At 39.9% G+C, this 24,560-nt stretch overlaps 1 protein-coding gene across 5 annotated transcripts in view; it reads left to right on the top strand.

Moving 5' to 3' along the window:
- Positions 1–24,560, top strand: part of fgd5 (FYVE, RhoGEF and PH domain containing 5) — a 174,501-nt gene that overhangs the window by 99,046 nt on the left and 50,895 nt on the right. For all 5 annotated transcript variants that reach the window (XM_008105321.3, XM_008105320.3, XM_008105322.3 and 2 more), the window contains exons 4-7: positions 194–252; positions 374–404; positions 20,348–20,499; positions 21,715–21,871. In XM_008105321.3, coding sequence (XP_008103528.2) covers positions 194–252; positions 374–404; positions 20,348–20,499; positions 21,715–21,871 — 399 coding nt within the window. The remainder of the gene's footprint in view (positions 1–193; positions 253–373; positions 405–20,347; positions 20,500–21,714; positions 21,872–24,560) is intronic.

Below are 24,560 nucleotides of genomic sequence, written 5' to 3'. Positions count from 1 at the left end.
CCAAGTCTGTTTCCTCAGATGCAAGATGCTAGGCAATAGCCTTAGATGTTAACAATAACAACTGTAATCATAGTAATAATACCTTTTAATCACCAGATCCAAACAATGTGAAGGCTGAGATCACGCACTGCTACTTTACTTCTTCTATCATTGACTCTTGTTTTCTTTCATTTTCCCCTGTTGTTTTAAACAGAAAGAGGGACAATCCAGAGCTCACCTTATTGCCCAGGACCTTCTGTCTTCAGAGAAAGTGTGAGTCCATCAGCTAACATCTGGTTTGGTGCTACTTTGTGAACTTGAGTGCATTTGACATAAATTCTTTCAGCTCTTGCTGCCTGGCAGTTTAATAAAGCTGTGTTTCTTTTTTTCACAGGTATGTGGAGATGCTCCAGTTGCTACATAGGGTAAGTAAATCATTTTAATTGCTGAAGCCTAATTGCCCTCCTACTTAGCAATAATTTAGAAGACAGAAAAGGCACTGAAAAGGCTAAGGTGAATTCTACCAGGAGTGGCTTATTGTGCAGAAATGTTCACCAAGCCGTTGCAAAGAAATCTGTCTTGTGATAAAAACACTCCTCGTCTATATGTGCCAGACGTCTTGAACTCCTCGGCAGTAAAGGATGGGCTGTTAGCCAGTAGAATGAGAAGTGGTTTGGTGGATCAAGGTTGATTATGAAGAAAGATCTATTGTATGTAGAAAAGGAAGAAAGGAGGGTGGCTACAGTTGAACTCTGAAAATAAAGGTTGAAGAGAGCCTCAGGAGCCTTCAGTGTAGCAATCTTTTGCTAAATTGGGTAACACAATTAGCGCACTTCTGGTACATCACTTTGCATTTCATATAGATGTGCAATAGAGCCAATAGCACGCACCAGTCCTGCACATAATACATTTCCTTGGTTTTTGTTTGTTCAATTTTTTTTGCAGCAAAGGAAATGTGTCTGAATCTTTTATTGTATAAAAAATCAAGTAAAAAATTATAAAATTGACTATTAATTTGCTAAATAGTTACAGTTTCACCCCTAAGCATGCACACCTTCTTTCTAAGTATGAGGGACCTACTTCTGAATAAAATCCTTAGGATTATAGTGTGCATTTTTTAAAGGTGGATAACCACAATAGAAAGAAAACAGATCTTCTTGACCACATTCAGCACTGGAACTCTCTTCCCCAGAGTGTGGTTGAGGCTCCTTCTTTGGAGGCTTTTAAGCAGAGGCTGGATGGCCATCTGTCGGGGGTGCTTTGAATGCGATTTCCTGCTTCTTAGCAGGTGGTTGGACTGGATGGCCCATGAGGTCTCTTCCAACTCTACTATTCTATGATTCTATGATTCTATGATCTGGGGGGCTGCAAAATTTCCATATCTGCTCTAAAGGGATTATCAATGTAATGAATGAGTACCCATAAATGAAGAAAGGGGCATTCAATTCTTGTGGCCTGGATTCTCTCAACCCATTATCTTATCCATTATTCTGTGCAAATAATCTCCACCTGTTGTGGTTTTCCTCCTTCTTGTGGAAGGTTTGGCTCTGGACAGCCTTGGTTCACTGTTTTTCATGAAATTTCCAAGAATCCCTATGTGATATAGCACTGCCAAGGAAATATAACATAATTTGATATAGCCTTTTGAAGGAGAAGAAAGGGAAAGCATACCAGAAGTTAGAGCATGTTAAACCTTGCCCTGTATCAGGAAAGCTAGTAAAAGTGACTGTCTCCTTTCTTTCTATTCATGAATGTCTTGCAAACATCTCACCAATGTAATAAAGGGAACACCATTTTTGACAGGCCTCATGCCTCCTTTAACATTGCTACCAAACTCATAATTCTCCTAGATAAACAAAGGTCAGTTTGTCTTTCACATTATGGTGCTAATTTCAACAAAAAGTGAAAGAGTAAAGATCTTAATGTGTATTTCTAGAAAATCAGATTGTGGAGTCAGATGGTTCTGTAATTTTTATTCCATATCTTTATTTGTTGCTTGTGAAAATTCACATTTGAAGTGAACAGAAAAACCTCTTTCTGCCTCCCCCTTCCTTAAACTGACTGTTTTATCCAGACCTTCTATTTTATTTATATTCACTTAAGTTTTAAAATCCATTTGCACAAGTTACAGATGCATCATGTTCTCCTCCATTGACTAGTTGTAGGAAAGCTCTGTTTACACACTTGTAGTTCCATGCTTGCTGTGGCTAGAAAGTAGATCATGATTAAAATTAAGTCTGTGGTTCTTTTTCCAGTCTCCAAAATATTAACCTTCTCATTTCCCACAAACAAATGTTGGGTTGCTGTGAGTTTTCTGGGCTGTATGACTATGTGACTCATAGCAACCCAGTGATTCTGGCCATGAAAACCTTTGACAACACATTAAACAAGTATTGCATAATTTTTATATAGCAGATAATTTCTTTAATTTGATTTGGAGACAATGGTTTTTTACTTCTTAATTTCTTAATGGTTTTCTTAATCTTTCCACACTCTTAATGCTTAGTAATCCCTTACTTCTCAATTAATTCCTTAAATATTTAGTACTAATCCATTAGAGATATAAATCATAATTACAAGCCTCTGTATTTAGTTTGAGGATCAGAGTTACAACGCTTTGTGTGTTTTTCTACAGTAGCATGGCTGCAGATGGGTGGAAGATACATGACCATAAGGATGGTCTACTTTGGTGGACCTCAGAGCCAGATTTTTACTCTTAGTACCCAGGGTGCACATATGAAAGAAAACAAAGCCAATGAATTGCCAAATGTCCACTTCTGGTTGCTTGGTTGGTTCCTCCCTTCCTTCTCTAGGATTGAAGGAGTTAAGGGGCTTGGTCTGTCTCCTGGATCAAAACCAGCCCAGAAGTATTCTCTCACTGCTGCAAATATAAGTGTTCTCTCACTGCTGCCAATATTGTTTGGCGATTGCTTTATTACAGCTTGTAGGTGCATCAGAATCAAGTGGTCTGTTGGTGACATCTTAGGCCCCTCTACACTGCCATATAAAATCCAAATTATCTCTTTTGAACTGGATTATATGGCAGTGTAGACTCATAATCCAGTTCAAAGCAGATAATGTGGATTATCTGATTTGATAATCTGGATTATATGGCAGTGTAGAAGGGGCCTAAGATTGTTGTAATCTGACTCCTGTTTTTTTGTGTCAAGAGTGTCACTTCTGGAGTGAGAGAATTGGCCGTCTGCAAGGACGTTGCCCAGGGGATGCCCAGATGTTTTGATGTTTTTACCATCCTTGTGGGAGGCTTCTCTCATGTCCGCGCAAGGAGCTGGAGCTGATAGAGGGAGCTCATCTGCTCTCTCCCCGGGTGAGATTCAAACCTGGCAGCTTCCACGTCAGCAACCCAACCTTCAAGTCACAAGGCTTTAACTCACTACTCCACCGGGGGCTCCATCTGACTCCTTAATCTAAGTAGTACAGTTCAGTACAGTTGGCCAGCTTGGGAATGACGTTTGCTCCCAGGTTTACCTGCACAGTGGCTAGACCTAGATATGGAACACAAGGTGGAATCCCAGATTAGCTCTGCTCTGTGCTTAATATCTTTAATGTTGCTTGTTGGTTTTGTTTTGTTTTTAAAATCCTTACTATTGTACCTTAAGAGCAGCCTGATGTGCAGGATTTAGAAAATGTAGTTTCTTATTCATGATTCTTCTGACTCACACAACATGACATTGTGCTGGGATAGAGCTAATATTGGAACATTTCTGAGCTCAAAAGCTAGGACCGTTTTGGAGGTTGGCTTTAAAACACCCTAGGCTTTTTGACTCTTTGCTTGTCTGTTATTTTAGCATGAGTAGTTATATCAAGATTTTGCACAGTGACCTTGCAACAGGAAAAGTGGTATGTTTTCTCTGCCAATGTAGCATTCGGGGGGTGGGAGTGCTATTTTAACAATATGTTGTGTCTTCAGTTACATCTCAGGAGGGAAAACAAAACCACACCCTTATTGAGAAGAAGAGCACCTTTTGCTCTCTAACACCTTCCTCTTTCCCCAAAACAAATCACCACCCCATTCACCACAACAGAATCGGTTTGGCCTTTCAGCAAAAGCCTTAATAGTTTGATTGATTGCCAAAAATGATGACATTTCCATACACCCACTTTGCTATTCAACTGAAAGAGTGGAAATATTATATGAGCCCAACCTTATTATCAGCTGATGTGTTCAAAAATAAATTGTGTGATGGTAATCTAGATGTTTAGCTTCCATTTACCCACTTTTGATTATGGTGTTTAATTACGAATACCAACAAATTACAGGACAGGGCAAAATTAATAATAATAATAATAATAATAATAATAATAATAATAATAATAATAATAACTTTATTTTTATACCCCGCCTCTATCTCCCCGGAGGGGACTCAGGGCGGCTTACATGGGGCCAAGCCAGGTAGCAGTAGCAGTATAAAACACAGCAATAGACAACAACTTGCACAATTAAAAAAAAATTAAACATTAGCCAATAAAAAACAAGAACTAATAAAAACATGGATTAAAACTGAGAGATTATAAAAGTAGACTGGGTAAGGTGCACCATATAAATATTGTAAACACGAGGTGACTGATAAAGTGCTGCAAATTCTGGGAAGTGCAAATTGGGATGGGAATAGACCCTGTGTCTATATCGAGTTGACAAAGGTAAAAAGTGCAAACCGGTACAAGAATGGTCACAGATACAGATTGCTTCTGGATTAGCAATCTTTATCTAAAGGCTTGAGTAAAGAGCCAGGTTTTCAAGCTCTTTCTGAATGCTACCAGGGTGGGGGCTTGCCTGATTTCCCTGGGGAGCGAGTTCCAGAGCCGGGGGGCCACCACGGAGAAGGCTCTCTCTCTCGTCCCCACCAACCGTGCTTGTGACAGAGGTGGGAGCGAGAGGAGGGCCTCCCCCGACGAACGAAGAGATCGTGCAGGTTCGTAGGGGGAGAGGCGATCACTAAGGTAGGAGGGTCCCAAACCGTTCAGGGCTTTGTAGGTGATCACTTGCACCTTGAATTGGGTCCGGAAGGTGAACGGCAGCCAGTGGAGCTCCTTAAGCAGGAGGGTTGACCGCTCCCTATAATTTGCTCCAGTTAGAAGCAAGGCTGCCGAACGTTGAACTAGTTGGAGTTTCCGGGCCGTCTTCAAGAGCAGCCCCACGTAGAGTGCATTGCAATAGTCCAGTCTAGAGGTAACTAAGGCATGGACCACCATGGCCAGATCAGACTTCACGAGGTAAGGTCGCAGTTGGCGCACAAGTTTTAATTGTGCAAAGGCCCTCCCGGCCACCGCCGACACCTGAGCATCAAGCGTCAGTGCTGAGTCCAGGAGGACCCCCAAACTGCGGACCTGCGCCTTCAGGGGGAGTGCGACCCCGTCAAGCACAGGTAGCCACCCAATACCCCGATCGGACATACGACTGACCTGGAGGACCTCTGTCTTGTCAGGATTAAGCTTCAGCTTATTCGCCCTCATCCAGCCCATCACAGCTGCCAAGCACTGGTTCAGTATCTGGGGGGCTTCCTTGGAGTTCAGTGGAAAGGAGTAGTAGAGTTGAGTGTCATCTGCGTAGAGATGGCACCGAACTCCAAAACTCCGGATGACCTCTCCCAGCGGTTTCATGTAGATGTTAAAAAGCATGGGGGACAGAATGGAACCTTGCGGGACCCCACAGGTCAAAGGCCAGGGGTCCAAGCAGGTGTCCCCCAGCTTCACCAACTGGGAACGGCCCTCCAGGAAGGACTGAAGCCACGACAGAGCCATGCCCCCAAGGCCCATCCCGGAGAGCCTCCCCAGAAGGATACCATGGTCGATGGTATCGAAAGCCGCTGAGATGTCCAAGAGAACCAGCAGGGTCACACTCCCCCTGTCCAGCTCCCTGCGGAGGTCATCCACCAAGGCGACCAAAGCCGTCTCAGTACTGTGACCAGGTCTAAAGCCAGACTGCGATGGGTCCAGAAAATAGGTGTCATCCAGGAAACCCTGGAGCTGCGAGGCAACCACCCGCTCCAGGACCTTGCCCAAGAAAGGGAGGTTCGAGATTGGTCTGTAGTTGTTTAGAATGGCACAATTACCATTGTGAAGAGCATAATAGGAATCAAGTTATGTATATTATGATCATCATATGTTAACTACAGCAGCAAATGACTTACACAAGAGCTACAAAAGCAAAGAGAAGCTGCTGGATGTCACCTCAGATGCAAAACTACAGATCCTCATCAAGCACTGGTGTGTACTCGAATCAAGGGAAATATAATGGTACGATTATATGTGTGAGCATTATATCAAGCAGTGGAATTTGCTGTACCATTTCAGTGGATGATTATCACACAAAAAGCTAAAAAAAAAAGACCTGTCCTGGTTCCATATGCCTCATGTAGCTTCATTTTTGCTGCAAAGACATGACCAGGAGCAGATCGTGAACTGCTAATATCAAAAATAAGAATAAAGTTAAAGAAGGAAATTGAGTCAATCATTGTGCCGAAATGCAACCTGAAAAACATTCATGTAACATATAGAATCATAGAATCGTAGAGTTGGAAAAGACCTCACAGGCCATCCAGTCCATCCCCCTGCAAGAAGCAGGAAAATCTCATTCAAAGCACCCCCGACAGGTGGCCTTCCAGCCTCTGCTTAAAAGCCTCCATAAATATAATTTAAATATAAATATAATTTAAAGATTAATTTGTATTTTGAATCCTAATGGACCTAGAGACAGAAAAATTCTGGACTGAAATCAGGGACATTGTGAGAAAATAATGCAAAAAGATACTATCTTCAGTCCAAAAGAAAGAAAATCTCATTGGATGATGAAATTGTTCAAGCAATTCAGGATGGATGAGAAGCAAAAGTGAAAGCTGACAGAAATGATGCCAGAAACATAAATGAAGCTGTTCAATGATTAGTGCACAAGAACAACAGCTATTATAATCAATGCAAAGACACACAATAAAAAAGTAAGAATAAGACCTGTTCCACGAGATCCTAGAACTTAAGGGGAAAGCTATATCAAGGGAAATACACTGAATGATCAAGAAGAGAAAAGATCATGGAAATGATGCACCAAAGAATTATATAAAAGAGATAAAAGGTGAACTGATTCAGTCATGGAAGAAGCATTTGTAGATGAATCCACAATTTTACAAAGTGAGGTGGGTTACCCCAAAGCATTTGAGAGAAATAAATCACAGTTGCTATTCCAATACATCTGTTTGAGGCAACAGAAACAGAATCTTCTAAAAGGCTAACTAAAATCTGTCCAAGAATATGAAAAATAAAAGAATGTCCCACAGATTGGAAACGCTCATACATTTCAGTCCCCAAGAAAAGGAACACCAGGAATTGCAGTGACTACTGGAGCAATGCATTAATCCCTAATATAATCAAACTGGTGCTCAAAATTCCACAACGAAATTCTCACATATATTGAGTAACAAATGCTAGATCCCCAAGCTGTTCAGAAGAAGAGGAGGCATGAGAGATCATATTGCAAACATATGCTGGATAGTGGTTGTGAACGCTGTATAGTGCAGAAATCTACTCATTTGAAATCTGGTGTTGGAGGTATGTTTTGTAGATATCTCTGGATATCTTGGACTGCCAGAAATATACATAAATGAGTTCTAGAGCAAATCAAGTCTGAAAACTCCTTGGAAACCAAGATGACTATATTATGACTGTCATTCTTTGCACATATCATGAAAAGATATGGCTCACTAGAAAAGAAAATTATGCTTAGTATGTTAGAAGCAGCAAGATAGTGGAAGACCACATCTTAGATGGGTAGGTTCAATCAGAGAAGCCACAGCCCCAGGTTTGCAAGACCTGAGCAGAGGTGACAGGATGACTTAGAGCTGTCTCATTCATAGGGTCACCACAAGTTAAAATAGTCTTGACGGCATCTAATAAAAACAATAGAGATACTTCCATTCTAGTGCTAAACTTTAAAGCTGAAACCTTCCAAGTTAGCTTTCCTGGAAGAATATTGCTACAGAAATTCTTTTTTAATGTCTGCTTTATTCAATGTGTAAGAAATATCTCGTGCCTGATTAAGTTGCTGAAACCAAAGCTGTGACTGTATATTTATTTACTATTGTAAACAATCTTTTTTAAAGCTGAGGACAATGGTCACTCTGCTGTAGTTAGAGATGTAATTATCATTGATAATTTACATGAAAGGTCCCATTGTACACAGGAAATTACCATTATTGGTGTGCAGTGATAGTACAATTGCTACCAGTTAATCTGTCGAGTCCCCTGTCCAAAAAGAAGCTCAGTTCCCACATTTGCTCTGGACATATGACCGAAACAAAATTCACAAACAACTTCATGATCAGAGAATAAGGCCTTCAGGAATATGAATGTCTGCAGGAAATTAGCCTGAATAAATGCTAGCATTAGGGGAGCCATTTCCCACTATGGGTCTAGCTCCACATAGCCCTGGCCATGCTCCACCAAAAGCTCCCGAGATGTGTAATGATGCAGACTCACTCTGACCAGAACTGTTTGGGGAAAGGGATGTTCATTAGAATTAAAATCTGCTATGTTTTTCTCAGAAGCCCTTTCCAGAGTACCCCATAAACATCATATACCATTATTCAGAGATTTTGGGAGAGGAAAATGGTTTGATAAATAGCAAGATATAGAACAGCACTGTTAGGTTGTCTCCCATATTTTCCCAATCCATGCAAGTATGCTGGGCAATTTTGTCCTCCTTTTACCCCTTCTTCTATTGTTCAAAATCCAAGCGAAAAAATTCTTGAGTTGAACTTTTGGCTTATTGCTGCTACAAGCCCCTCCAATTACCTGCTGTACTTCTGTGCATTTTGCTAGTACATCAGTAAAACATTAAAAGGGGGTTGGCTTTAAACATGAACACAAGAATGAATATGTCAATACAAAGCTGCATGTGTTGTTAACATAATGAGATCTGAGCCAGTAATAATTAATTGGAAGTGATTGGGAGAGAGGTAGTGAGCACTGAGCCAAAACATACTTTCTTCTGCCTTGGAATTCTTGGACAGTATTGAAAGTTCTGTGGGATAAATCAAGAGCTTGTTTTGCTAATGAAATCCTTCAATGAATGGAAGAAGACTACCTAAATGAAAAACTACTTTGAGTGTTACAGTGCCCAAACACATGACAAAAGCTTGGCAGCATGTAAGGTCTAGAACAATGGACTGTTTTCAGTTTCACTTGGCTGATTCGTTTCTTCTTTTTTCCACTTCATTTTCCCCTAACCAGCAGGTGGGAAAAAGAACTTTTTATATGTCTCTACAGAAAGAAATGAAGCCAAAATGGCTTTCGAACCACATAGCATCTTTTTTTAAAAAACACACACAAGTGTGTGCCAGCCCCACTTGGCATGCCCTCAAGTATTTTGCAAAGGGCCTGCTAATGCCGTTATTTCAAACGTGAATTCAACATTTTGGCAGTGCTTAACTTGAGTTCAGGATCCATGACCTAGATTCCACCCAGACTTGAAAGGATATCTGACAAATTGTGTCTACTGTTTTTGAATTTACTTGAGTTCATCTCTCACTGGGAGGAGTAATGGAAGATTTTGCATCTTTGCTCTGTGTAGCCAAAGCCATTATTAATTCTGCAGCCCGAATTATCCTTCTTTCTTACTGAATTGCAGAAGAGACATTAATAGCACAGTGTGCTACCTTCAGAAAAAGGAACTCATCCATTGTTGTGGCTTGTGTCTGGTTCAACTTTTAAACCAATTTCTTTCCTTTGGTCCATCATGATATTTTAGCTGTATTAAACCAATATATTGGTTATGGAAGCAGTGACAAGAGTAAGCCTAAAGTAGCTGTTCACACTTGTAGAAATTTATTCCATGACAACTCATGAAAATTTGAGCTGAATCATTCCCCAGAAATTAAGTAGACCAATTCTTGGATCTGGTTTTGAATTGGTATGGCTAATTAGTGCAGGTACTTTTAAACTGATATAAGATTGAATCCATTTGGTAACTGAATTCTGAAATTGAAAACAAAGGGAGTTAGGTTACCTATGACTAACTTGTCGTGTTGATTTCAGTATAATAAAGACTAAGTATAGATCCCGCTCATATTATTATTGGGTATTTGTTATACTATTGCTTTTTGTTATTCCAAAGATAGCAGAATTCAGCTGACTAAACTTCCACTCATGAATAGACTTTTCCGCATATTTGTTATTGTTCTTATGCTCTTTCATTTCAGCAATGCTGAATATCTTTCCCATCCACTTTTATAGATGGCACTTTAAGATTTTTCCAATATGTAGCCCATAAACCTTTCTGCCACAGTTACCTTTTCTTGGAATTCCTGATTCCTTAGCTTAAATATCTCCAAATAATTCAAAAGAATAATTAAATATTAAGGTATTTTACAATTAGTCAATGCAATGTCATAAACAATGTCATAAACAATGTCATCAATGTTCCCCTTTCTTTTGACACAAGAGCAGCTACAAATAGAATATAGAACAAATTACATGCTGTAACAGGGTAGTTATCCCTGAACCCAGACCAACTATAATGGTCTTATTGAAACAAGCCAGCTTCAAACCATGGGTTTATGAAACTGATTTTTGAAGATTATGAACTTTAGCTGTTGGTCTGTTCATGGTTTGTTTCATCTAGTGAGCTCAATATTGTTTCAGATAACAGGAAATGCAATTGTTACATGTCTTTGGGCCCACAAGAAAGGAGGAAAACTACATATATCAGACAGATTCACATGGAGCCAATAGGAGTAAGTCATGTAGATGATGTTGAGTCAATTAGGGCACGGTGAGTCATCTCCAGTCAAACACAGCAGCTTCGTAAGGTCACCGTGGGGCAGAACAAGTCAAGCCAGTCAGTTCACTATCAGCAAGTTCAGGATAACAGGACATAGCACCATGGATAGTTCCCAGTCTCTCTAGTTAGCTGAGCGGAAAGATGCTTTTGCAAAGGATTGCAATCCAATTTGAGCCTTTTTAAAAAGCAGATCTTTTTTTCTTTCTTTCTTTCTTTTAAATGCCAATCCTTCTGGAAGATGCCCAGAATTATTATAGGGCTAATTCTTACAGTTTTGAAGCTGAAGATTAGAAGAAGCTGCAGTGGCGTCATCCCCATACTTGGAGGTTGATAGGAAGGCCATGCCCTCAAGTTGGAATAAAACAGAACAGAGATCAAAGGATTGACCAGAAGTGGGTGACCTGTGGTCCATGTGAACCTGAATTGGTCTTTGAGTGATGCTTGACTTCAAAAGCAGGGGATATATGTGATGCCTCCAGCATTTGTGACAAAGCTACAGAATGGATGTACCGTGTTCCCTCAATACTTCACAGTTCACTTTTCGCAGATTCACTGTTTTGTGGTTTTGCTGTTTTTCAATAAACTCTAAAATACTATTATAAATCATAAAAAATTACAATTTACAGCCTAAGGAAGGGAGGAAGGAGAAGCCAAAGGGAGGGGAAAGGAGCCCAAGCGGCAATGAGAGGAGAAGGAGGCGATTTATCAACACACGATTGGTTGATAAAGACTTAAAATAGTGTATAACTACTAAAATGATGCATAATTATTAAATATAGCATCCCTACTTTGCGGATTTTCACTTATTGTGGATGGTCCTGGAACCTAACTTCCGCAATAAGTGAGGGAACACTATATGTTCTTTTCCAGTAACCACCACATGGATGGCTGATATAAATGTAATGCCTAAGGATAACAGTAGTGTCAAGAACTTGCCCTTGTGTGCGCCTTACAGGAATTAGAACCTGAAATAATGACTCTCCGTTTTCACTATTTTAAATCTATCAGGATTTTTATTGACTTTAAAGAAGGTTTGATTGGGAGGCTGTGTTTTTCAGATGATGAATTGGAAGGCTTTCCGAGTATTGTGATTGATTGGAGTTATTGAGATTGCAAAAGTACTTTACCTGTGATTAATGGTTTCTCATGCCTTTAGCACTTGAGGCAACAGTATTTTTTTTAAGAAAAAGATGCTTACAGTTACTATTAGGGTTTGGTTTTTATAAATTAATCACTGCAAATCTGGTAATCTGAGCTACTGGAACTAAATCATTCATCTTAGAATTAATTATAATAACACAACAATCAAAGCAATTAATGATTAATTACATTATCTGGAATTTTATGAGAAATTAATACTGGACTTTCTTGTTACTCAGTTCTGTCTTTGAGGCATCACTATATATTTGAGGTACTGATATATTGACTACAGATTATAGGAAACTCTGAGTGAAAAACTCTAGAGAAGCTTAAGAACACAAGCTTTTGACACATACATTAGAGTGAAGGCCTACACTATAAATAACAAAATATAGAAGTGTCTATAGAGGTCAAACCAGTGTGGAAATTGTGCCACCCAAAAGCTACATGTGGTCCTTTGGGGTGTCTTAAGTGGCCCTTGGGACCTGCCATTCCCCTTGACCACTTGCCAAAATAGTTCAGAGAAACATGAGTTTTTCATTTGAAACAGCATTCATTTGGGTTAGATTAAGTCATTTCAAGCTAATGGAATGGGTGCCCTGAACACTATCTCTCTTAAATTTCAACGTGATTCTACTGGATGAGTATCTATTGGGAGAGCATTCCTGAGGAAAGCATTGGCCACCACAATAAACATGATTTTTTGCCTTGTGTTTATTTGATTAATAGCTTAAGATGATGGCAATGTAAGAAAAAATGTGTTGCAAACTTTAAAAGCTTGAGGAAATCAGCATAGGAGAGGCAAACATGAAGCCTAAAATTAACCTCAACTTTTTTAATACCCCAGAAGTCACTGTGAATCATAGAATTGGAAGAGACCACAAGGGCCATCCAGTCCAACCCCCCTACCATGCAGAAACACACAATCAAAACAATGAGGATGGAGAAATTCTGAAAAATATTTGGGGATGAATATATTTAGTTTTTGCACTTGCAAGCAAAAACTATGGCTTCTAACTACAGGAAAGGAGATTCCACCTGGACATTAGGAAGAACTTCCTAACTGTGAAAGCTGTTCAGCACTGGAACTCTCTGCCCTGGAGTGTGGTGGAGGCTCCTTCTTTGGAGGCTTTTAAGCAGAGGCTGGATGGCCATCTGTCGGGGATGCTTTGAATGTGATTTTCCTGCTTCTTGGCAGGGGGTTGGCCTGGATGGCCCCTGGGGTCTCTTCCAACTCTATGATTCTATAATTGTATGATAAGGCTCTCCAGAGGTCTCATCAACCACTAAAGCAATGATGGCAAACCTCCCCTTTGCTTCATTTTACATCAGAACAAGACTCATGTACATCTTGTTTCCTTAAACTTCTAGAAGTCTCCCATAAGTTCTAACCAGGTTAAAAATGTGGCTATTTTGTGCAAACTGCTTCCAATTGAAAGAATATTTCTGAGAGTTCTATTAACCTTGGAAGCAAGGTTTGAACACTCTGTGCACCTTGCAGTTGCAGCAAATTCACTAATAGCAGCAGGAGGGGTATGCAGGTTGGGCTGATTTGGTCCTAAACTTGCTGAAGACGCCATTCCTGCCTTTGTTATATGCTTGTCATATCTCATAGTATTGCTCCACCTCCCAGGGCAGCTCCAGAGACCATTTTGGACCATTAGCAACACTCTCATTGTTGGGTTAATACTGATTTAAAAAACCAAAAACTAGTAATATGGTTTAGATCTCTTTATTAACAAACATGTGACTGCTCCGAACAACCATATTTTAGCCTTTCAAAGTATTTTTTTTTTAAAGCAACCATTTAATCTAACAAAGATCAGCCAACCATGCTCAGAATTTCTCTCCTGAACCCAGAAAAATAGAACATCTTCACCTACTTTCAGAGTTTAGGGATGAATAATTCACTCCAAAATAAGGTCAGATTTTTAAGACACTTTCTGAGGTTTTAAAGACCCAACATGTATAGTCTATCAGAATGGCTTGCCCTATTTCATAAGATATCAGACAGACTAATCTGAGATTTTTTAAAAAACCAGACCAGAAGTGGATACATATTTTTGGTATATGCAGTTGCTTATCTGGAGTTACTTAGAAGAAATAGTAAAATACACTGTAGATGCTTGTGGTTACTTACATGTGTTCCAGGTGCATAGGGTGAGATAGAAGCAAATGTGGCACACATTTTGGCAATTTATCTGCAGTTGTGTCCGTAGAATGGCTATGCAGTAAAAACTTCACTTTTGTTTCATACTTGGTAGTTGCCATGGAAAGCAACTTTCTAAAAGCACCAATAATTTGGGAATTTGCTCCCTGCAATGGTTGATTTTGCAATCTGTCCAACTCAATTTACAGAGCTACCTCAGTGTATAGCATTCTTGGAAAAGATGCATGGCCATAGCAGTTCTTTTTAGCGTTCTCCCTTCCTTTCACAGCATGTTTTTGCTATACGATATATGGCAGCTGGGAAATGTGTGTATTTGCATCAGGGGGTGGTGTTTGCTGCTGTTTCTATTAACTCTGCTGAATTTCGTATTGTGAAAACAGCTGCTTTCCACTCCACACCTGAGCCACTGACAAAATAAATTTGAACTGACTCCTTATCTGCAGTGTATAAAAACACAAATTCTCACCATAATTTATTCAGAATCTGGAATATGAATGATGCTGAAAAGCCTGTTGAGACTTACACATTTGTACTTGCTGAATTGTACTAGGGTTGGCCTGGAAATTTAGCAGTGGCTTGAGAATGAAAGTTAAGAAAGTAATTAAAGCAAACATGCTTCCATATCATTTTGCATCACTGCCACAGGTTTGAGAAGCGTTGCTCTAATTTTCCCATGTGAGAAGACATTGCCTTCTCTTTGCAGTTCCATGTATAAGATTGCCATGAACCATTTCAGACTGCTCCAGAGCTTGAGTTTTTTAAAGTGTTATAATAAACGTATTGCTCTTTTCTCCACCCACTCATTCTTACATCCTTCTTTTATCATAGTATTGTCATCACTGTCAGACCTTTCTCTTTTTAGAGAGAAAGAAATAGCTTTATATATTTTCTCAGTGTTAAAATAATAGTCTGTTGCACTGCTTTTTCATGAGATGTTGCTTTTAGCAACATAATCACCATTAAAAAGATTTTTAAAGTAAAGAATTGCCAAAATACCCCACAAAACTATATTCATGTAATGACATTACCAGTTTTTATGTTGCTTTTAAAATGTAGCAACACTGGTACCACCACTATCCAAAAGTAACACATAAAAACAATGTTTAAAAGCAGTGAGTAAACATTACTTGTTTCACTAGAAGTATCTTGACATTACTAGTCATTTTGTTGCTTCCAAAAAGTAACAACCTGGGAATTGTTATAACCTTCCCAATAGTCACATCATTACTCATAGTGCATTGCTTCCAACCTTTGGATCATTCAACCATGTAGTGAAATACTGTCTGCTGTGATACGCAGTGGATCTCTGGGTTTTTTCCCTGTCACTACTACTTGCTGAAACTTCGGTATTCAAAGATGCATCCTTGTTCTTTTCCAAGACCAGCATAATTAAGGCTTCAATCCCATAACCATTGGCTTGAGGCTATCGTCCACTTACAGCATTCTGATTATATGTGTAATATCATAATTAGTTATTGGCAATATATATACAATTTTCTATCAAAGCAGCCTGCCCAAAAATTTAAGTCTATGCCAAGCTTGAAAAGTACAGATTTAAAGAGGGAATTATAAATACAGCAACACTAAACTGCATTCTAAAAAAAGCCTTCCTTGGGTCTCATCTACACTGCCATATAAGGCAGTTGGAGGGCCAGCCCTTCCAGACAGACCCTATATCCCATGATCTGATCCCAGGTTTTCTGTTTATCCCAGATTATCTGGCAGTTTAGACTCATGTAATCAAAGCAGAAAACCTGGGATCAGATCCTGGGATATAGGGCCTGTCTGAAAGAGCCCTTAGACTGCAGTTTATCTGTATTGAACTGGACTATATGAGTCTATATTGCCATATAATGCAGTTCAATGCAGTTAAACTGCATTCTGAAACTGCATTATATGGCAGTGTAGATGGGACCTCAGTCCAGCACCTCCAGCAAACCCATGGAATATGTTCATTTAGAGGGAGACAGATTGTGATAGGTTTTTCTGGTATTTCAGTCAATAGACTGATCCTGTTTTATATCAAGTGATACTGCACATGGTATCTCTGTTCCATTCTTTCATTTTATATATACTGCTGAAGTCTCTGCTTTCCTGCTTATAGGTCATGTCCTCTACTGCCTTCTGCAGTAGTGTGGCTGCTACTGACTTCTAAATCAGGGTTATTTAAGGTAGCTGAACATGTGGGTATGTGTACAACCAGATCAACTATGATTTTTTTTAAAAAGCTGTTAGTATCCAACTTACTCTCTGCACCATTCCTTTCTTTGGACTAAGACTCTGGAAATAAGAGTTCAGTTCCACTCTGTCATGAAAACCCATTGAGTGAGTCATACATGCACAGCCCCAGGAAAACCCATGATAAGTGTCATCATAAGTCGGAAACAACTTGAAGGCACACAACAATCAATCCCTAGATAGGAGCACCATATGGTCTATGTGGAACTACCTCTGATAAGCACTTGGAAAATGCTTAGGCAAGGCAAGTCTGAAGGAAACAGATGTTGGTATTGTGTCATCTTCACTAGTTTCAAGTTGGCATTACAGCTATATCTACTGTTTTGACTTTTTAAAATCTTAAATTGCCTAGGCAATTCAAGTAAGAACTTGAATACTGTATGTCTGTAAGTTGGAATATTCCTCAGGGCTGTGTCTCTCATCACTGGAACTGCACATGGAATGGATACAACTGTGCTTCAGAATTCTCCTTTTGATTAATATCTCTATAGGCTATAACAGGCATGGGCAAACTTCAGCCCTCCAGGTGTTTTGGACTTCAACTCCCATAATTCCTAACAGCCTACTGGCTTTTATGAATTATGGAAATTCAAGTCCAAAACATGTGGAGGGTTGAAGTTTGCCCATGCCTGGGCCAAAAGCAACCTCTAACCCACTAATTTTTAACAAAATATTTTTAAAGCTGAAGAAATTCTCTCGACCTAATGGGGGATGGGGTACAATTTTGCCATCTTTTTTTCCAACTAGGAAATAAGTATTCTCTATTTGTCTTCATCAACCAAAAGTGTTTTTTTTATTTCTGAGGGATATAGGAGTATTTCAGTGTCCTGTCTTACTGACTGTTTTGCTAGATTGTACTGGTCGGTTAGTTGTGAGTCCTGTGTTTTGTCTGTTTTGTTGTTTTCTTATGATCACTTTAAATTTACTGTATTAATATGTGAAGTGAGTTATGCAAATATATTCATTGCCTGTGGATGTTTAGTGGGAATGAGAGGGCACTTTGTGTCTCGCTAGTGAATAGCATGTTTCCAGATCTAGAGAGACAGATGCCTATATCTCTTAATGGAGGTTCTAACTTCTAGACATTGGGGGATGATGCAAACACTGAAATGGTAACAACATTTCATAAAGTCCTCCCCAACATTTCTTGAAACACTAAAAGAAGGGCAGTGTTTTATTAGAGAAATTGATCTTATGATAAGGATAGCCTCTAGGAATGGGTTGAATTAGCTCACATGATAGGATTCCATTTATAAAAATTAACTCAGTGAGGTACATGAAGCTGTCTGAGAATAGTAACAACCGCCCTTCAAGCATCATTGGCAAGTTTAAAGACTCAGAGGACGGGGAGATTCAGCAGTATCCAAAGAGATGCTTTTAAATATCTACTAGACCAGTGGTTCTCAACCTGGGGTCCCCAGATGTTTTTGTCCCTCAACTCCCAGAAATCCTAACAGCTCGTAAACTGGCTGGCATTTCTGAGAGTTGTAGGCCAAAAACATCTGGAAACCCCAGGTTAAGAACCACTGTGTTAGACTGTTAAAAAAAACCACCCAACTTATTTAAGTTACCACTATTGTTTTCTGGTGCTGCTTCTTGGTATTATAAGTAGCTGAGTGGGAATGTGGCTAAAGAGGCACAATTATTTTACACTAATTCTTGAGCCAGACTGACCAAGGAAGCAATAGAACAGATTGAACCTACAAATAGAAAGTTTGTGCATGAAATTAAAAGTGCTAATAGTGATTTGTTGGTGCATTTATGTTTGTAGAGAAAGAGAGAGACTAATGAGTTCGGTACAGAATTGAAAGGGCAACACAGCAAACAATGGAATATTGTACTTGAATTCCAGTCACTGACCAACACCTATTTTGATGCCTCAAATTTTAGTCTTCTTTCTGGGTATATTTGATCTGCTTATTCCAAAAATTACACCAGTTTTCCCCTATAAGCTCTAGTTTTTGAGATACAGAACATATGCCAAATACCAGTTGACGTCTGCTCACCCATAGAAAACCATGATAACCATATCTAAGAGGCTAGAGCTGATGCAGTCTATCCAACACAATTTTCTGAATCAGCACCTCAAGTAACCCAAGTAATAGGCCTATAAACGAAGATACCAATATTTTTTTTTTGGTTGGGCTGTGTATTGTATGGATTCACTGTAAAAAGTGAGTGAAAGGAAGGTGAGGAAGTATGCATGTACACATAATGGGTCAAACCATGTGAGACATGAAAACAGTGACCAAAAGGACAAGAAGGAAGGTGCCTGTCATGTAAATGTGATGCAGGAAACAGGATGTCATCTGGTCAGCTGGAATCACCCTCAACTCTCTGATGTTATTCATGTGGCATATTTCTGACATTTTTCTAAAGATAGTCAAGGTTATCTTCATCTCCTGCAAGAGTTAATAATATGCCTCTCTCCAATGCAAACAGCAAAGGAAGGTCATATCAGGACAGATAATCTCTTTTTGTGAAACCAGGAAGCCTTGTAAGTTCACATCTGCTGCAGCTGCCATCAGCACAGAACCACTGGGAGCTTTTGAAACCCGTGCTGTTGCGGGGCATCTCTATTGAGCCGGGTTTCCATTTAACAACTCCCACTCTTACTCTCTCAGTCACTCACTCTGGCTTGCTTCTCCTTTCTTATGCAATAACATATCAAGATACTTCCATGGTTTATAGGGACACAAAGGAAGAATTGGGAAAGGACTGAGTGTTTCTTAAGTGATCCCATATGGTCCTCAACACACGCAGAAGTTTGAAGTGTGCTTCCAGCTCCCCACTCCTCTTCCAGTGTGCATTTTTGTAGACAATTTGAAATCCAATTATATTTCCCATAAAGAGTAGATTGACAGAAAACAAGAAATATTACTTGCAATAGGTTGGGCCAGAACAAGGAACACCCAGCTGCCTGGCTCAGTTTCTTCTCCAAGCGTATCCACTCCAAGGGAATACAGAGGAGAATTTATCCCTATGAACAGTTCTTCAGGATATTTGCCAGGCACAACAGAAATCCTTAGCTAGCTTTTAGTCTGCACAAGTCTTACTGTTAGAAGGGCAAAGATCTCTTTGACAGCCTGAAGCAGAATACTAGCATAGCGTGCCAGAAACATTATGCCTTATATCCAAGTATCTCCCATATTACACCCACCCCAAAAAAGGACAGAACATGAGATATCATCACTTTGCATGTAATTTGCATGCACTGATGTTTAGGTGCTGATGCAAATTTCAAAGCATTGTCTGTCATAGACATAGAAATACAACACATTTTGTGCTTAAATACCCTGAATGCACCAGACCACAAAATCTGAGCAGAGTCAGCTTCAGACAGGGACTACTTCTGAATATGCAATGACTATATAATATGCAATAACAATATGATAATAGTTAATGTATATCAAATCAAATCAGAAATTTAATTCAGATAAGAGCAAACCTTAATTTATCTCATGATACATGAACTGTCTTGTAACAGTCTAGTAATGCCATTGCAGCTGTCTTTGTCTGGGTGACTGCAAAGGCATATGTGGTGCAGAACTATAGCTGTTGTGATTTGTATACTGTAGCAAAATTCTGAAATACCTGTGCAGAGTAGGCTGGGGGTGCAAGAGGCAGTGCAGAACAAGAACTGTACTGGATCATTTTGATTGATGGGAGTATTAAAAAGCAATGAAAAACACTTGTGGAGAAATCAGGATTTACTACAATACATTGTATAGACTTTTGTTGTATTTGTTAACTGTCATCAAATTGACTGGGACCTGTGGTAACCCTTTGAATGGTTACCACAGTCACTGGCATCATGAGAGGATTGCACCACATCAAAAAATTGTCTGGATGTACCTGAACTGGATTGAAGAAGAAAAATGCAGCAACATGGAAAGAGAATTGAATGGTTTTAGAAAAAAAATGACCAGAATATTGAGCAGAGGTGTTGCAGGGCAAATTTTTAATATTATATAAATGAAGATCAGAGTTAACATTCACAGATAGTTTTCTGAATTGTGTATTTACAGGATTTCCATGAAGCTGTCTTAAAAGTGCTAGGAAACAAGAATGACAGTAACCATGAAGAAGCAAAACTCAAGGAAGGATTGAATGAGATCCCAGAGATCTACAATCTGCATCAAGAAATATTGGAAGAACTGGAAGAAAAGGTTCTCAATTGGTAAATGATTGGGGTTGAGGCATATATACTAACTTTAGGCCAGCATTTATATTCTACTATCCAGAAATTTTCAAGAAAAATAGCCATTTGTTCTCTCTCATCCTTGATCAGTATTTCTAGACCATTTGGATCTGGAGGTTTCAAAACAGTATACCGTAATTAAGAAGAAAAAACTAGCAACAATTAACACAAAGGACAATGTTTAGACTGTTAATGAAAATATCTGGTAGGTTGAACTGCATAACCAGATTCTGCCTGATCCTGGAAGCAAAGTAGAGTCAGGCATAGTTAATACTTGGGAGACCACCAAGGAATACTTTGTGCTGTAGATTTTATTCCAGAGAAAAGAATCGTCAAAGCCACCTTTGAGTCTTCCTTGCCTTAAAGAAATCATTGGGTCACCATTTGTTGTGTAAGCAGCTCAGATTTCTGAGTGCAGTGCAGAAGAAACTGAAGTAGCAGATGTGGGACAATTTGCCCCTCTAACAGTTTCATTTTGAAAAACTTTGTGCTTTTCTCCTTGGGTAGCCTTTACCTTACATCAGTGGTTCTCAACCTGTGGGTCCCCAGATGTTTTGGCTTTCAACTCCCAGAAATCCTAACAGCTGGTAAACTGGCTGGGATTTCTGGGAGTTGTAGGCCAAAACACCTGGGGACCCACAAGTTGAGAACGAACGCCCTACATCATGAAGATTTAGTATGATATTATTACATTTACAGTGATTATACTGGATATTGTGTATTCAGTATTATATATTTGGTTGACTGAAATAATACTAAATTATTCTAGTTATGGTCATAGGTACATTCTGCTACAGTGGTGCAGAGCCGTAAACCATTAGTGAGGCAAAAACCACACTGGACCAAAGGAGATGAAATAAATCACAGCTGCTCTTTTGACATCAAGACAAATCCAACCTACCTATTGTATATTGTGGTTTGCAAGGTCCCTGACAATTCCCTTGTTTCTGTGGTTTTTGGCAGGCACCCGACATAGGAATTTATCAAACTGTTGGGAAGCCATATTCCACAGGGTATGTTAAAAGACTAGTGCAGACCAGGAACAGAAACAAGAACTACCTTTTGTAAACTTATTAACATGATTAATGTAATTAAGACATTAAGGACTAACAAAGGAGGATATTTGATGGCAGTGTGAATTAGGGCGGAAGAAGTTTCCTTATTCCTCATCTGTTTGTTCTCATGTGGCTTTAGGGAAGAACATCAGAAAGTGGCTGAAGTTTTCCTCTCCAGGGAATCGCGGTTTCATCACCATACAGCTTACATCATGCACTTTGATAGGACCTTGGCTTTGCTGGATGAAGCTCGTCTTAAATCTTCCCAGCTGGATATTGTCATCCGAGAGTTTGAGGTAAGGCCCTATCTATCTGTATCTTCTTCACACTGACTCAGGGCTATGTTTCAGTACTCTTTCCTTCACTTCCTTCCTCTCAGAGGTAGTCCACTCTTCAATGTTCAGATGGGACAGGGAGAGGGGGGGATCACTGACAATTTAGTTCCCATTTGAATTCAGACCATGAGGAAAATGCAGGAGGAAGAATGTCTTCTTAATCTATAGCTGAGAGCACCCAGGGCTGAATCCGCAAGAGCCATACCCCAGCTCCACTGTGTGATATCCTGCACCATTTTGACCACGTCACACCCAGATATTTTAATCTGAACTCAGATTGGTCTTGAAAGCCATAATGTTCCCTCTCACTGAAATCATCTCAATACAAAAGAGTGTGAGTGCCTGTTCGCATGCTCACTATATTGCATTATTTTAGATCCAATGACTGCAGTTGCTGTGCTTTGTTTTCTTCCTGGCATGCATTCAGATATACATATACTTATGTATCCATATCTTTGGATAGCTTTCCTTGTTTCCCAGCTGAACTCTCATTGGATGGCTCTCTTGCTTGTGGAAGGCATGATTTGAACCCAAGTCCAAGTTGCTATACCTCAGAAGACTCTGTGTTGGCCCAAGACATTTTGCTAGCTGAACCAGACAGAGCTCACATACTCCTAACCTATGCTGCCCACATGCATTTATTTCACCATTGTTTCCTAGCAAGACCAGTTGTCAGTAATCTCACACCTTTCTTGATTTGGGAAATATAGTAGATTTTTCTACTGGCTTTTTTGCACTGAGGCTGTGGCTTTTGATGATGTAGATGAATATTTAATACCAACCCTCGTGTAGACCATTTGTAAAGAGTAGGGGAGGAGAGGTGGTAATATTTATTCATCTGACAGAAAATGTTATGACGATAAATTGGCTACTGTATTTTTCATGTTGCTTGGACAGTCAGCTCCTTGATATATGGATTATGTCTCCTTTTCCAGCACATCAGAAATACTAATAACAATAATTCATTAAAAGAACCATTCTTCAACTTGTGTCTAAGAAATTCTACTCTCTGAATTCTACAAGAAAAGGGAGAGGGGTTTGCAATGTTGCTAGGAAAGCCTTGCTCAGAAATGTAGACTTTAAATAGCAGTCATCATCTTTGTCATCAGCATCATCTCAATGGAATGTACTTTCTTACTGCCCAGCTATTCCATACACTAGAGCCAAAAATTCCTTATATGAAAGCCAAGAAGCCTAAGGTGAAGAAAAGAGCAAGTGTAATGAGAATGTTATTACCAGCAGTCCTGAGTGCATATGCATATGCTACCAATATGTCAATTTATGCTGACCCCATGAATTTCACAGGCTTTCATAGGCAAGGAATATTCAGAAGGTAGTTTAGCCAATTTCTTCCTCTGAAATATAGTGGACAGCACCAAAGAAAGATTTGTGTGAAGTAGAGACAGACCTTATCTATCAGAAACTTCAGCTAGTTGAATACTTAATTTCTTCAGGAAACCTGTGATTTTATAAAGGGCCTGAAAATGTCTAAAGATGAACTGTTAAAATGTAGAAGGGGATCAGATGTGTAAAAGCACATAGGCTCACCCTGTCCAGGCTTATTGGCTCGATATCCAATAAGCATGAAAAGTGCCAAGATGTACTCATAGAGGTTCTCCATGCTGAGATATCCTAACTGAACCACTGGCATCTCTGCAGTCCTTCACTCATATTATTACCATGGGCCTATGGTTGGTTTTAAAGTATTAGAATACTGTAAAGCTATCATGAGAGCTGATGTGGTCTAGTCCAGGCATGTAGCCGGGGGGGGGGGGGGGGGGGCTTGAGGGGCTTATTTATTTATTTATTACAATATTTATATCCCGCCCTTCTCACCCAACAGGGGACTCAGGGCGGCTTACAATAAAACAGACATATAAAAACAGTACAATACACTATAAATTAGTTAAAAAATTAACTTACATATAACATTCATAAAATGCATTTATAAAATATAGATAGGCGTGTACAAGTTTAAAAGACTGGGTCTGTCAATTGAGTTCCAGTATACATAATAGTAATTAATGCTGCTGATTCTTATTCGAAAGCCTGGCCCCACAACCAAGTTTTTACCTTCCTACGGAAGGATAGGAGGGAGGGAGCCTGCCTGACTTCAATGGGGAGGGCGTTCCATAGGCGGGGAGCCACTACTGAAAAGGCCCTGTCTCTCGTCCCCGCCAGCCGCACCTGTGAGGCTGACGGGACCGCGAGCAGGGCCTCATCCGACGATCTTAAGCTTCGAGGTGGGTCATAGCGGGAGACACGTTTGGATAGATAAGCTGGGCCGGAACCGTTTAGAGCTTTATAGGCTAAAGCCAGCACCTTGAATTGTGCTCGGTAGCTAATCGGCAGCCAGTGGAGCTGACGTAACAGAGGAGTAGTACGCTCCCTGAACGCCGCTCCAGTTATTAACCTGGCAGCTTCCCGTTGGACTAATTGAAGCTTCCGAACAGTCTTCAAAGGCAGCCCCACGTAGAGTGCGTTGCAGTAGTCTAAACGGGATGTAACAAGGGCGTGGACCACCGTGGCCAAGTCTGGCTTCCCAAGGTACGGTCGCAGCTGGCGCACAAGTTTTAATTGTGCGAAGGCTCCCCTAGCCACCGCTGAGACCTGGGGCTCCAGGCTCAACGATGAGTCCAGGATCACCCCC

Source organism: Anolis carolinensis, chromosome 2 (genome assembly GCF_035594765.1).
Source record: "Anolis carolinensis isolate JA03-04 chromosome 2, rAnoCar3.1.pri, whole genome shotgun sequence".
NCBI classification, from domain to species: domain Eukaryota; kingdom Metazoa; phylum Chordata; class Lepidosauria; order Squamata; family Dactyloidae; genus Anolis; species Anolis carolinensis.
This window is presented reverse-complemented; position numbering and strand designations above follow the sequence as displayed.